The following is an 11,536-nucleotide window of genomic DNA, read 5'->3' on the forward strand; positions in this document are numbered from 1 at the left end:
CTCACTGAACATCGGATTTTAAGGGGCGGGACCTACGAGCATGATTTGTGACATCAAAAATAGTTCAGGAAGTCAATCCTGGTCCAGTATGCGACTTATTCAGTGAGATCCACCAGTGCACACACACACACTGAGAATGAACTGTACAGTGAACTAAGTGCAATATCCAAACCACAGAAGCTGTAATGTGTGACAAGTTAGTTCAACTCAAACAGTTTATTAACTGTCAACTATCAAGCTTGTGAGATATTTGATTTGAGTAGAAGTAAGTATTTCTATTGTGAAGGTAACTTGGGTAAATTAAGTTAATTTAATTCAATTCAGTTACTCAGTAACATAATTTATCTGAATAAAGTCACTTAAAGCAGTTAAGTTGAATTTACTCAGTTTTCTTCCACTAAAGCAAATTATTACATCAAAACAACGTAAACGACGTTATTTATAATCAATTGATCATTAAAATGGTAGCCAATTAATTGTCTTGTGTCTCTAACATTAAATCTTTGGGCAATCATTAGGAATTATTTGAATGCATTCATGGGCTAATGATGATTAATAAACTGAAATAAAAACATAAAATGAACAAATCCTAAGCTATACAGCATTATAATGCTTCTAGTTTTATAATGATATAAAGTCAACTTCAAGAAAATTAGTCAATGGGACAAACTGGAATTATATCGCCTGTATTTAAAATACTAAACACATTTAAGTTCACTTAAAACAACTGAGTTGCTTCAACAATTAATATTTGAATTGATTCATGTGAATAAGTGACTCCAATGTTAACTTATGTATTTTATTAATGTGTTGCCCTGACCTACAAATCTTGTTCTTTAGATGTAAGACAACATGTTTGTTCGGTACAGACCCCAACAAATGTCACATCATCATGATTTTAATTATTTTTTTCATTAGAAATATGTAATGTAATGCAATATTAGCATATTGTGCAGCCCTAGTTTTTACCTTACAGACTCTGACTGTGATTCATGAAACAAGAGATGGTTGTCTCTGCAGGTGCTAGGAGGAAAAACTAAAAGTTCATGGTTCCCATATAGTTAGACCCTAGTCCTGGTATTGTACTGCAACCATTAAAGTATTATAAATACAGCACAACAGCAACAGTATTCGGACAAATTCCTGTATGATAAAATTATGTTTAACAGTGCAGCAGAGGCTGTTGCTCTCACGTCTATTAATAGATGATGTGTGTGTGTGTTTTCATCCCCCTGGGCTTCCTCAAGAGCAGGGGAGACGCCGTGAGCTGACAGCTGATATAAACATCTCTTCATCGTTTTCTGACTCTCCTCCTCTCAATCTCCCCCTCCTCCCTCCTCCCTCCTCCCTCATCGTTCAGGACTATATAAGGCCGGTCCCTGCGGTGATAGAGTGATATATGGCTGCAAGGGGGTGTGGGGGGGGGGGGTGTCTGGTGAGAGTAAACTAACATGAGTGAGTCAGAAAGAGACAGGGAGGGAGAGAGAGAGAGAGAGAGAGAGAGAGAGAGAGAGAGAGAGAGAGGGAGAGGTGAGTCAAAATAAAAGCATAATATGGCCTTAATTCAACATTCATCACCCTATCAGGAAAATGTCAACATTACATACAGTTATTATGTTATTATTTGATTCTTCTTATTTTAATCGGAATTTTAAAAGTTATAGAACTGTAATAAAAGCCATTATCTGTGAAATTACAGTAATTATTGTTGTTTTCACAGATAAAAACTGTATTTTGACCCTGATTAAAGCAGATTCAGAGTCAGTTAACCCTGAAAAACCCTGTAAACTTACAGATGTTTTATTTTTTATTTATTTATAGTGTTTTAAAAAATGTTTTTCTGTCTGTTATTAGATCGGATGTCTTTGTTACTTTAAAGAAAAGCTTTCAGAGGGATGAAAGGAGTTAATAGGCGGTGTTTGTTGTGTCTTCTGTGTCTGAACTTTATCAGAATCAAGTTGTAATCTGTTATTTAGAGCATTATATACTGTATATTATTGCATTATGGCTATTATAGGAAATGGAGGAAGACACAGTAAGAGAGAGAAACTGGTGGGAAGAAACATAACAGGAGAGAGAGACCGTCAATCAACTGTCTCCGGCTCCTCCAGTTTCCCCTGGTTGAGAGAGACAAGCTTCCTTTACGTTTCTTTAACCTCTGTTGAAACACAGCAACATTTCTTCCCCTAATGCATTGCAGCTCTATGGCCCTAAGAGCTGACTATAATCTCAGATTCACACATAGACTCTATTGATCCAGGAAATAGCATGTTGAACATACATTCATAAAAACATTAAAGCAATCATTTTAAAATCTGTGTGTAGTTACACCGCCTGGCCGCTGGGTGTCGCTGTGGCGCTGTGTCTGAAAACAGCGACTGTCTCTTTCTCTGGCTGCTGTCGGCTGATCTGTATCTTCCTGTTGTTGCTGTTTCGTCTTGTCGGAGTTTAAAGTGCAGTTAATGCAGGTAAGTGTCATAAAGGGGTTATTATGGCCGCGGTATGTGGAGGCGTTGCTCCCTCTCTGAGAGCTGCTTTGACTTTGGCCAGCAGACGAAGGGGAGCGACGAAGAAGAAGCACGCCCGAGTCGTGCCGTGCAGGTTAGCTAAGTAGCGGTGCGTCCTTTATCGGACAGGTCTGGTTTCTACGCGATAAAGTTAATTTTATTTATAAAGTGTGCGCACAGTTTGACTCTGTGCGACTTCCATATCGCCGTTTATTGCCTTGTTTGTTCATATTTTCCCGCTATCGAATATTAAAAGAAAGAAAGGCTGAAATGTCGCAGTTAGTGTCCGAAGTTGGAACCTCTCCTCCGGGTGACTAGTAGCTGTTAGCTCTGACTCTTTAATGTCTTTCTCTCTTTTCTTTCTTCAGTCTTTCATCATGAAGAACTCTAAAGAGGCTGTTCAGTCTGCAGCGAAAGAGTTCCTGCAGTTTGTGAACAGAGGAGTGTCTCCATACCACGGTAAACATTTAAAGTCTGTAAAGTCTGTAAACTTTAAAGTCTTTAAACATTAAAGTCTGTAAACTTTAAAGTCTTTAAACCTTTAAAGTCTTTAAAGTCTGTAAACTTTAAAGTCTTTAAACATTTAAAGTCTGTAAACCTTTAAAGTCTTTAAAGTCTTTAAACATTAAAGTCTTTAAAGTCTGTAAACATTTAAAGTCTTTAAAGTCTGTAAACTTTAAAGTCTGTAAACTTTAAAGTCTGTAAACTTTAAAGTCTTTAAAGTCTGTAAACTTTAAAGTCTTTAAAGATTTAAAGTCTTTAAACTTTAAAGTCTTTAAACATTAAAGTCTGTAAAGCTGTAAACATTTAAAGTCTGTAAAGTTTAAAGTCTGTAAACCTTTAAAGTCTGTAAACCTTTAAAGTCTGTAAAGTTTAAAGTCTGTAAACCTTTAAAGTCTGTAAACCTTTAAAGACTTTAAACCTTTAAAGTCTGTAAAACTTTAAACTTTAAACATTTAAAGTCTATAAACTTTAAAGTCTGTAAAACTTTAAACTTTAAACCTTTAAAGTCTTTAAAGTCTGTAAACATTTAAAGTCTGTAAACATTTAAAGTCTGTAAACCTTTAAAGTCTTTAAACTTTAAACTTTATTATCTGTTCACTCACTGAGCAGAGGAGGAAGAGTTCATGTGAGTGTCTGCTTCATGTTTCCAGACATTATAAAACTTATTTAGGAAAGTTTCTGCAACCTTTAACCTAAACAACTGACTCTTATTAATGGTATATATTTGAATTAATGCTCTTGTTTTCCAGATTATGTAAGTAAGTCTTTATTTTAACCAAAATGTTTTAAAGAAAGTGTTTTTTAATTTAACTTAAACTCACAGGTAAACCTCTGTAGGGGTTCAGTGTGCGTCTGATGTTTCTGTCACCTTTATGCAGGTAAATTTAATTTAATCACTCTGTGGATTTATAGTTCATATAATTTAAGATTAAGGGTTGACACCAGGCAGTAGGTTGTGTGTGATAGGAAGGAGAACATATGTGCACCTGTCAGCATTAAGTGGAGACACTTTGAGCTTGAGATAAGAAAGAGTCTCTGCAGATGAAACAGATGTTTCATAATGCCTCCGACTTTTGCACTATGACCTCTGCAGAGTGCTGCGAATGAGCCTGAAAGCCACGAACACTTCATAGTGGTTCAGTTCTAGTGTCGAAAAGAAGGCAACATTAGATTTTAACAAAATAGATTTTACTGACTCAAAGAGGCATCAGACAGCTTTATTTTAAGTCCATTATACAAACAAACCTTGGATATATTCTTGGCATACACAAACATGTATTCTGTGAAATATAAAAACACAATTTCAGTTAAAATTTTATGGTTTTATCAATCAAACAATCAACAGATAGTTCCAGCCGAGCTCTAAAGTAGTTGCTTTTCTTGCTGCTTTTACAGCATTTATAGATACTTTTGATCCGTTTGCCCTTTGAGGGAAGGTTAATCAATCAGTCTGACTTTATTTGTCGGATATAAGATGAACATTTGGAAACATGATGTGTGTGAGAACGATACAAAGAAAGACATCTAAAGAAAAATCAATAAAAAGGCTCCTCCGGTGTCCACTCGTGTTGAAACGGAGAAAGCCCTCATCCAGCGTTGAACAGTCCGAGAGCCTCCGAGTAAAAAGCGTTAAAAAGCTATTAAGTCATGAAAAACGATAACAAGATCAAATTCATTGGCTCTCAGCCAGAAGTAGTCCCAGCTGCAGTGAACGGAAGAACGCAGCCTCATTCATCCTCTCGTTCTCGTCCCCGCAGTGGTTGAGGAATGTAAACGGCGTCTGCTGGAGGCCGGCTTCATCGAGCTGAAGGAGACGGAGCAGTGGGACATCAAGCCGTCTGCTAAGGTCGGTCAGAGTGTCTTTTTATTAAAATACCAGGATGTTAAGCTCTCTAGTGCTTTTACACAGTACAAGGAAATGTTGAATCATTTTACACATGAAAAACTGACTCCAGAAAATGGTGCAAAAAGTAAAATAACTTAAAATCAATAACTTTAGTGTTAAATAATCTATATTTACATCCCGTCCTGTGCTCTCTTCTTCAGTACTTTGTGACCAGGAACTTCTCCAGCCTCATCGCCTTCGCTGTGGGCGGACGCTACCTGCCGGGGAACGGGTTCTCAATGATCGGAGCCCACACAGACAGCCCCTGCCTCAGAGTGAGAGCCAAAAAACACGCGTTATACCTTTTTTATCCCTTCCAAGTATTCACTAGTTTGGACAGACAGGCACGTAAACTGCAACTTGACTGGTAGGTGGAGGCATACAACAGCAGGGCAGTGGTTCTGTTATTATTAATGTGTTATAAGTTGTGTTTGGCCTCCTGTCGCAGCATGTCTCTCTCACATTAGACGAAGGCACGCGGAGAACGGCCCTGAAGTGGTGCTTTGATGCCATAAATCTAAAAATGAAAGTCCTGAAATCTGAGAGAAGAGGTTTTATGAAACGCGACACACAGGAGCTGCGTTTTAGAGCTCAGCGCTCAGCCAATGAGACGTGTGTTTATTTGATTATAAGGTAGTGTGTCTGCATGTTTCAGGTGAAGCCGAGGTCCAAGAGGACGAAGCAGGGCTGTCTGCAGGTCGGCGTGGAGTGCTACGGCGGCGGCATCTGGAACACTTGGTTCGACCGTGATCTGACCATCGCCGGCCGCGTTATGGTCAAGGTACCAAGATTATTTCTGTAAATCTGTACAATCTCAGGTACTGGTAGTAGGTCGGTAGTTTTGGGAGATCTGAGATGAAAATAAGATGTAAAAAATACTATTTTAAGTTCTTGTAGTTTTAGTAATTGTTTCTTTCTCCGATGGCAGCAAGAAATGTTTCAGCTTTCTGATCTTATGTATCTGTTTTGTTTCTGTGTCTCCCACTGATATTTGAGCTTCCAGTGTGATAACTGATTTAACACCAAAACAAGCGAGACAGAATCTTGGCATTATTTAGTGATCAAAGCAGATGTTTCCCGCCTCCTCATCCTCTTTACGGGTTTGTCCTCCCACAGAGCGACAGTAAACTGGTTCACCGGCTGGTTCATGTGTCCAGACCTCTGCTCAGGATCCCTCACCTGGCCATCCACCTGCAGAGGGACATCAACGATTCCTTCGGCCCAAACAAGGAGAACCACCTGTGAGTGACACGACAACACAGCCGTTTAATACGTTTTATAAGCTACAAATATAAAAGAGGGGAATGTAACGGTAAACAAGGTAAAACTTTTTAGTGAAATCAAGTAGAATGACACAAAAACAAGATAGATTTTTTTTTTGTGTGTGTGTTTGCGTCTCAGCGTGCCCATCATCGCCACCGCCGTCCAGGAGGAGCTGCAGACGGGCTCCACATCCTCCGGAGATGCCACCTGTGCCACCAGCACGGTAAAATGCACACACCTGAGATTTTGCACTAAGCACTAACTTACGGCTGCCCCCAGAAGTGAACAGATAATCAAATGTAGGAAAAGGCTGCTTTGTTTTCTAGGATAACTTCTGGCATTACCTAGTTTCTATCAGCTTACATTATAAACACTAACAAAGAAAGGTCTTTAAATCAAGTGAGAAGATGTAACAATGGATTTGAGAATGAATGGTGTCGTATCGTCCCTCCTCAGGCAGAGAAACACCACCCGGCGCTGGTGAAAGTGCTGTGTTCAGAGCTGGGAGTCGAGGCCGAAGCCCTGCTGGACTTTGAGCTCTGTCTGACTGACACTCAGCCTGCAGTGAGTCTGAACATAAAACATTGACCTCCTCTCACAATCTAGTTTAACCCCCTGAAGCAGCAGATTCTTATATATTATATATTTACTATTGGTGGAAGATAAACGACTCCACATCTCTTGTTGTTCTGTCCATCATGTTCTTCTTCTTCTGCTGTCCTCTGCAGGCGTTGGGAGGCGTGTACGAAGAGTTCATTTACTCTCCTCGTCTGGACAACCTCCACAGCTGCTACTGCGCCCTGCAGGTCAGACTGCACACAGGAATATCTTCATCTATTGTCCACATGATCCACTGTTTCCCCAGTTTTAGCACATCACACCAGTAAGACTCCCTTTAAATGCCTGTTGATCACTGTTGGAGCACAGGAAGGTCCAGCCTCCAGTTATATTTCTGACTTTTTACCTCTTTGTGAGCCAGAACACAGCCTTAGATCCTCCCTGAAGTGCCTTTAGGTGGTTCCACAATCCGGGCTAAAGACTAAAGGAGAATGTCTCTATTAGAGCACCTGGACTGTGGAACGGCCTATCTGAGGAAATTCAGCTAAATCTGTTCATCTTTCAAATCCCTTCAAAAAACTGTGTGAATTTACACAATATTTCTCTTTTTATCTCTTTTTAACAGTATCTCTGATCATTGGTGTGTTTTTGGTTGTATTCTACCTCATATGTTGCTTTTAATTGTATTTTTATTGCTGCTATTCTTTTGTATGTTTTAAAAGCAAACTGCTTTAGAAATACACTTTGTTTTTTATTTTGATCTTGTCTGTGTTCCTGAGAATGGGAAAAGAGAAAATAACTGCACAGTTGGTCAGAAAATAGCCAATGAATTGAACTCGGCAGCAGTTAAATCACAAACTATAACAGGGTTTTGAATCTCAGCGAGTCCTCTGAATGTTTCCTGTCTGTCTGCGTTGTCTCTCAGGGGCTGATGGAATCCTGCTCAGGAGACTCTCTGGCCAAAGACCCCAACGTCCGCATGGTCACCCTGTACGACAACGAAGAGGTGAAGACAGCTTGTGGAAAAATTGAGAGATATATAGCCAGTCAAATGGCACCTGAGTTTCATCTTCAAATCTGTGTGTGTGTGTGTGTGTGTGTGTGTGTGTGTGTGTGTGTGTGTGTGTGTGTCCTGTAGGTGGGATCAGAGAGTGCTCAGGGAGCTCAGTCCAACCTGACAGAGCTTATCCTCAGCCGCCTCGCCGCTTCCGCCTCCAACCTCACCGCCTTTCAACAGGCTGCGCCGCGCTCCTTCATGATCAGCGCCGACATGGCACACGCCGTGCACCCCAATTACCAGTCAGTACACACACACACACACACACACACACACACACACACGCTATATCTATCTGCTATCTTCTTATTCAAAAATGTTTTGTCCAATGAACACGACACTACAGGCACCTAAAGTCAGACTGTGAAGAATCATTATCAGAGAGTTGGAGTTGATTTCGATTTTTAACCAAACTGTTGATTTTCTTCTTCAGGGAGAAGCATGAGGAGAACCATCGACCAGCTTTCCACAAGGTCAATTTTGATTGATTTATTGATTTATTTAAAAAGGGCTAAACACAAACACTGTTTTGTATCATTTACATTGAAGGCAGCTTTACAGACGTGTATTATATTGAACAGTCGTAAATACTGTAAATGAAGCTTAATTTATTTTTCCTTCTATGCAGAAGATGAGTTAGATTTTGTATTAAATTAGTGGTTTTACAAACAATTAACTTTTATAAAAACATAAAAATACCAAATATGTTTTAGTTTTGCGAATACAAAGACCTTCATGTTATTTTCTGTTTCTTATTATTTGATGGCATTCTTTGGTTTCCAATGACACTAGATTCATAACTTTAAGACCTTAGTTTGAGTCAGTATTTGATTATATATCATCAGATTAGTTCATGAGTCAATAGTGAAAAATGATCCGTTGCAGCCTTATTTGACTTTTTTCAAGTACTCAGTCATTTTCCACTCACACAATGTGAAACTCATGAATGTAATAACAACAACATTCACATATATGCAATCAGGGCCCAGTGATCAAGTTCAACAGCAACCAGCGCTACGCCACTACGGCCGTCACCGCTTCCGTTGTCAGAGAGGTCGCCAGCAAGGTCGGGGTGCCTCTGCAGGTACAGTGTGTGTGTGCGTGTGTGCATGCGTGTAAGATTACAGATGAATTGTTTGCAGACGGAGGCTCGGCAGCTCTTCGTCTCTGTGTGAGTCTCGATTCTCTCAGCAGCGAGCACAGATCTCCTAGCAACATGGCGAGCTGCTCCAGGATGATGCGGAGAGGAAAAGACAAGAATTCATGCGTGAAATAAAGACTCAGGGACATAAAACAGTTAATGAACATGAACTATGACAGACAAGAACACATTTGTATTTCCAGGGCTGCAGAGGAGTCACAAATCAAATATTTTTCTACATCAGTATATACCTTAAATAACTTTATTTAACGTGATATGATGTGAATTTTCTTCAGAATAATATGGTTCAGTTGTCATTTCACATCATTCCTACACAAAGCACAACACAAGTACTAAACAAAAGACTAGTGATACATTCACCTGTGAACAAAACCTCTACATAACCTCTGAGACGGAGAACAAGAGATAAAAGAGCTGAGAGGTTTGTTTGCGTCGCAGCGAGTGATAAAGTCAGCTGTGGTTTAATGACTGCGGGGACATGTGAGGAGCTTCAGTTAAACATTAATTCATCTCATTTGTCTGTTATTGCTCAGCAGAAGTGAGGCTGGAGTCCAGATCTTTGTTCCAGTTTATTGTTTATTACAGTGCTCTGACAGCTGCAGATCATCTCTGATTAATCCCAGTTTAGTGTGTTTGCATGCAGGGCCGCCCAACCGCCGCTAGGGGGCAGACGGGCTGATTTTTCCTCTAAGTAGTTGAACAGTGTTCGTTCTGTTTGACCTGTTTGATCCCTCCTCCTGCAGGATGTGATGGTCCGTAACGACAGCCCGTGTGGAACCACCATCGGACCCATCTTGGCCGCCCGCCTCGGCGTCCCCGTGGTGGACATTGGAGCTCCGCAGCTCTCCATGCACTCCATCAGGGAGATGTGCTGCACCTCCAGCGTCCTGCAGAGCACCACCCTCTTCAAGGTCTGTGAAACAAGCATGCCTTCTCTCAGTAGAGGGATGTTTGCTTTGGATTCTTTCAGCAGCAAAAAAACTCACTTATAAAGCAGTTGTTCTCATTTTGAGCTTGTGGAGATTTTTACTCCAAATTAACACTAAAACTCTGGATTTGACTTGTATATGTTCTTCACTCTCGTATTCTGCTGATATTTGATATATATTAATAAAACTCCTCTAAAATAACTCCATAAGAGTTGAATCAACACCTCTCTGACAACCTGTATTAAGTATTAAATCATTTTATCCTAGAATTACCAATATGAGCTGGATGGATCTAAGTGTACCATCAATCAGTAGATGGTCTGATTTTAAAGTTATCAATCTGTCGACTGAAGCTGTACAGTGCACCATCAAATCTAACATTTTTGGTCCAGAAGATATTTGGATTCTATAAGAAGGAAGGAAAGTTGGACCAAATTCTGTCCCTTTGTAAGATCTGTCAGACATTAAGTCCAGCAGTAGCACGACAGACTTTAACACTCCCCTGGTGTATCTGGATACGTATCAGATTGTCTTAGAAAGGAGAGATGCACACTACCTTCCAGTGTGCTTCTTCCATCGGCCCACAACGCAGAAGATCTGGGTGGTTTTCTATTTATATTTTTCCGAGCAGCTTTCACAATGAATAGAATCCCGCCTCCAACCGCTGTATCCAGCCCCCCCTAAAACATCCGAGGTTTACATCAGAACAACATTCTCACCTTCTTCCTTACACTACTCTCCATCTTTGGTCCTGTGTGCTTCCCCCTGCAGGGTTTCTTCGAGTTGTTCCCCACGGTGAGGAACACGCTGGTTGTCGACTAGAGCCAGAAGAACCGCTACCAATGGAAACAAAGGATTCCTTTTACTGCAACACATCCAGGGCTCAGCACGCACTCATGTAATATTAGCATCACGTCCTTGTTGAAAATGGTGTGGACGATGCTCTCTACTGTGCTGTAATTTTATCCCCCAAAGAAGAAAATCACAAACAGCTCAAAGCACTTCCTGATCTTTCTTATGAACTGAAATTGTTTAGAAAATAATAAAATATTGAAAAGTTTTCCTGAGTCGTCCAGATTTCTTTCTGTCCGTCAGAACAAAGCAACATGTGACTGTCAGGGAATGTGGAAGGTTTCATCCTGCAGGAGGAACTCTGAGACTTCTGGTCCATGTGAACCACGTCATGATGCAGCCAGAGACAGGAACTCCTCCACACTGCAAGAAATGCAGACTTTACTTTGAGTTTTCTCAGCTTTTGATCTTAGGAAGTAAAGGAAACATTTGTCAGCCTGACAGAAATAAAACATCCTGAAACAACGAAAGAAACTGAATCAATCTACAGTAAATAAATGTTGTTCTGCAGCCTGAAATGTTTGGGACTGTGTGGAGACTGAAGTGTTGAGAAACCTCTTAGTGGTAAATAAATATTCCTCTGAGCTACCACACATAAAACAAACTACAAACAAGCTTCTTTGTCTTGAAAACTTCAAGCTTGATCTTTATTAAACTTTTACATCCACCACTTGTTTAAACAATTTACTCTTTTTCACATGAAAAGGTTAAAACACATTTGCACATCTATAAATTCTTAGCAGATATTTACTGTAGATAAATTCAAGATTAATGTTAATACATTTCTAAAATTATGTAAAATTATTGACAACACAAAGT

The 11,536-nt window shown here is 40.0% G+C and overlaps 1 protein-coding gene across 2 annotated transcripts; it reads left to right on the forward strand.

The window, feature by feature from the left end:
- The first annotated feature begins 2,355 nt into the window (after positions 1 to 2,355).
- Positions 2,356 to 10,925, forward strand: dnpep (aspartyl aminopeptidase). 2 transcript variants are annotated; one of them, XM_051427675.1, is made up of 15 exons: positions 2,356 to 2,468; positions 2,876 to 2,966; positions 4,769 to 4,857; positions 5,058 to 5,171; positions 5,552 to 5,677; positions 6,013 to 6,137; positions 6,298 to 6,382; positions 6,616 to 6,723; positions 6,888 to 6,965; positions 7,643 to 7,723; positions 7,856 to 8,016; positions 8,208 to 8,247; positions 8,757 to 8,858; positions 9,680 to 9,847; positions 10,637 to 10,925. In XM_051427675.1, exons 1-15 carry the CDS (start codon positions 2,463 to 2,465, stop codon positions 10,685 to 10,687), a joined length of 1,425 nt encoding a protein of 474 aa, XP_051283635.1. In that variant the 5' UTR covers positions 2,356 to 2,462; the 3' UTR covers positions 10,688 to 10,925. The 2 variants fall into 2 exon arrangements, with proteins under 2 accessions (XP_051283635.1, XP_051283634.1); XM_051427674.1 differs by lacking the exon at positions 2,356 to 2,468 and adding an exon at positions 2,482 to 2,601.
- The last annotated feature ends 611 nt before the right edge of the window (positions 10,926 to 11,536 follow it).

Source organism: Dicentrarchus labrax, unplaced genomic scaffold, assembly GCF_905237075.1.
Source record: "Dicentrarchus labrax unplaced genomic scaffold, dlabrax2021, whole genome shotgun sequence".
Classification (NCBI taxonomy): Eukaryota; Metazoa; Chordata; class Actinopteri; family Moronidae; genus Dicentrarchus; species Dicentrarchus labrax.

What these genes read in the sequence shown, in the direction of transcription:
- dnpep (XM_051427674.1), top strand. Translation starts at nt 2,503, where the DNA reads ATGTGGAGGCGTTGCTCCCTCTCTGAGAGCTGCTTTGACTTTGGCCAG. An exon ending in CAGACAGCCCCTGCCTCAGA is followed by an intron (nt 5,172 to 5,551) that starts GTGAGAGCCAAA and finishes TGCATGTTTCAG; the next exon opens with GTGAAGCCGAGGTCCAAGAG. An exon ending in TGACTGACACTCAGCCTGCA is followed by an intron (nt 6,724 to 6,887) that starts GTGAGTCTGAAC and finishes TGTCCTCTGCAG; the next exon opens with GCGTTGGGAGGCGTGTACGA.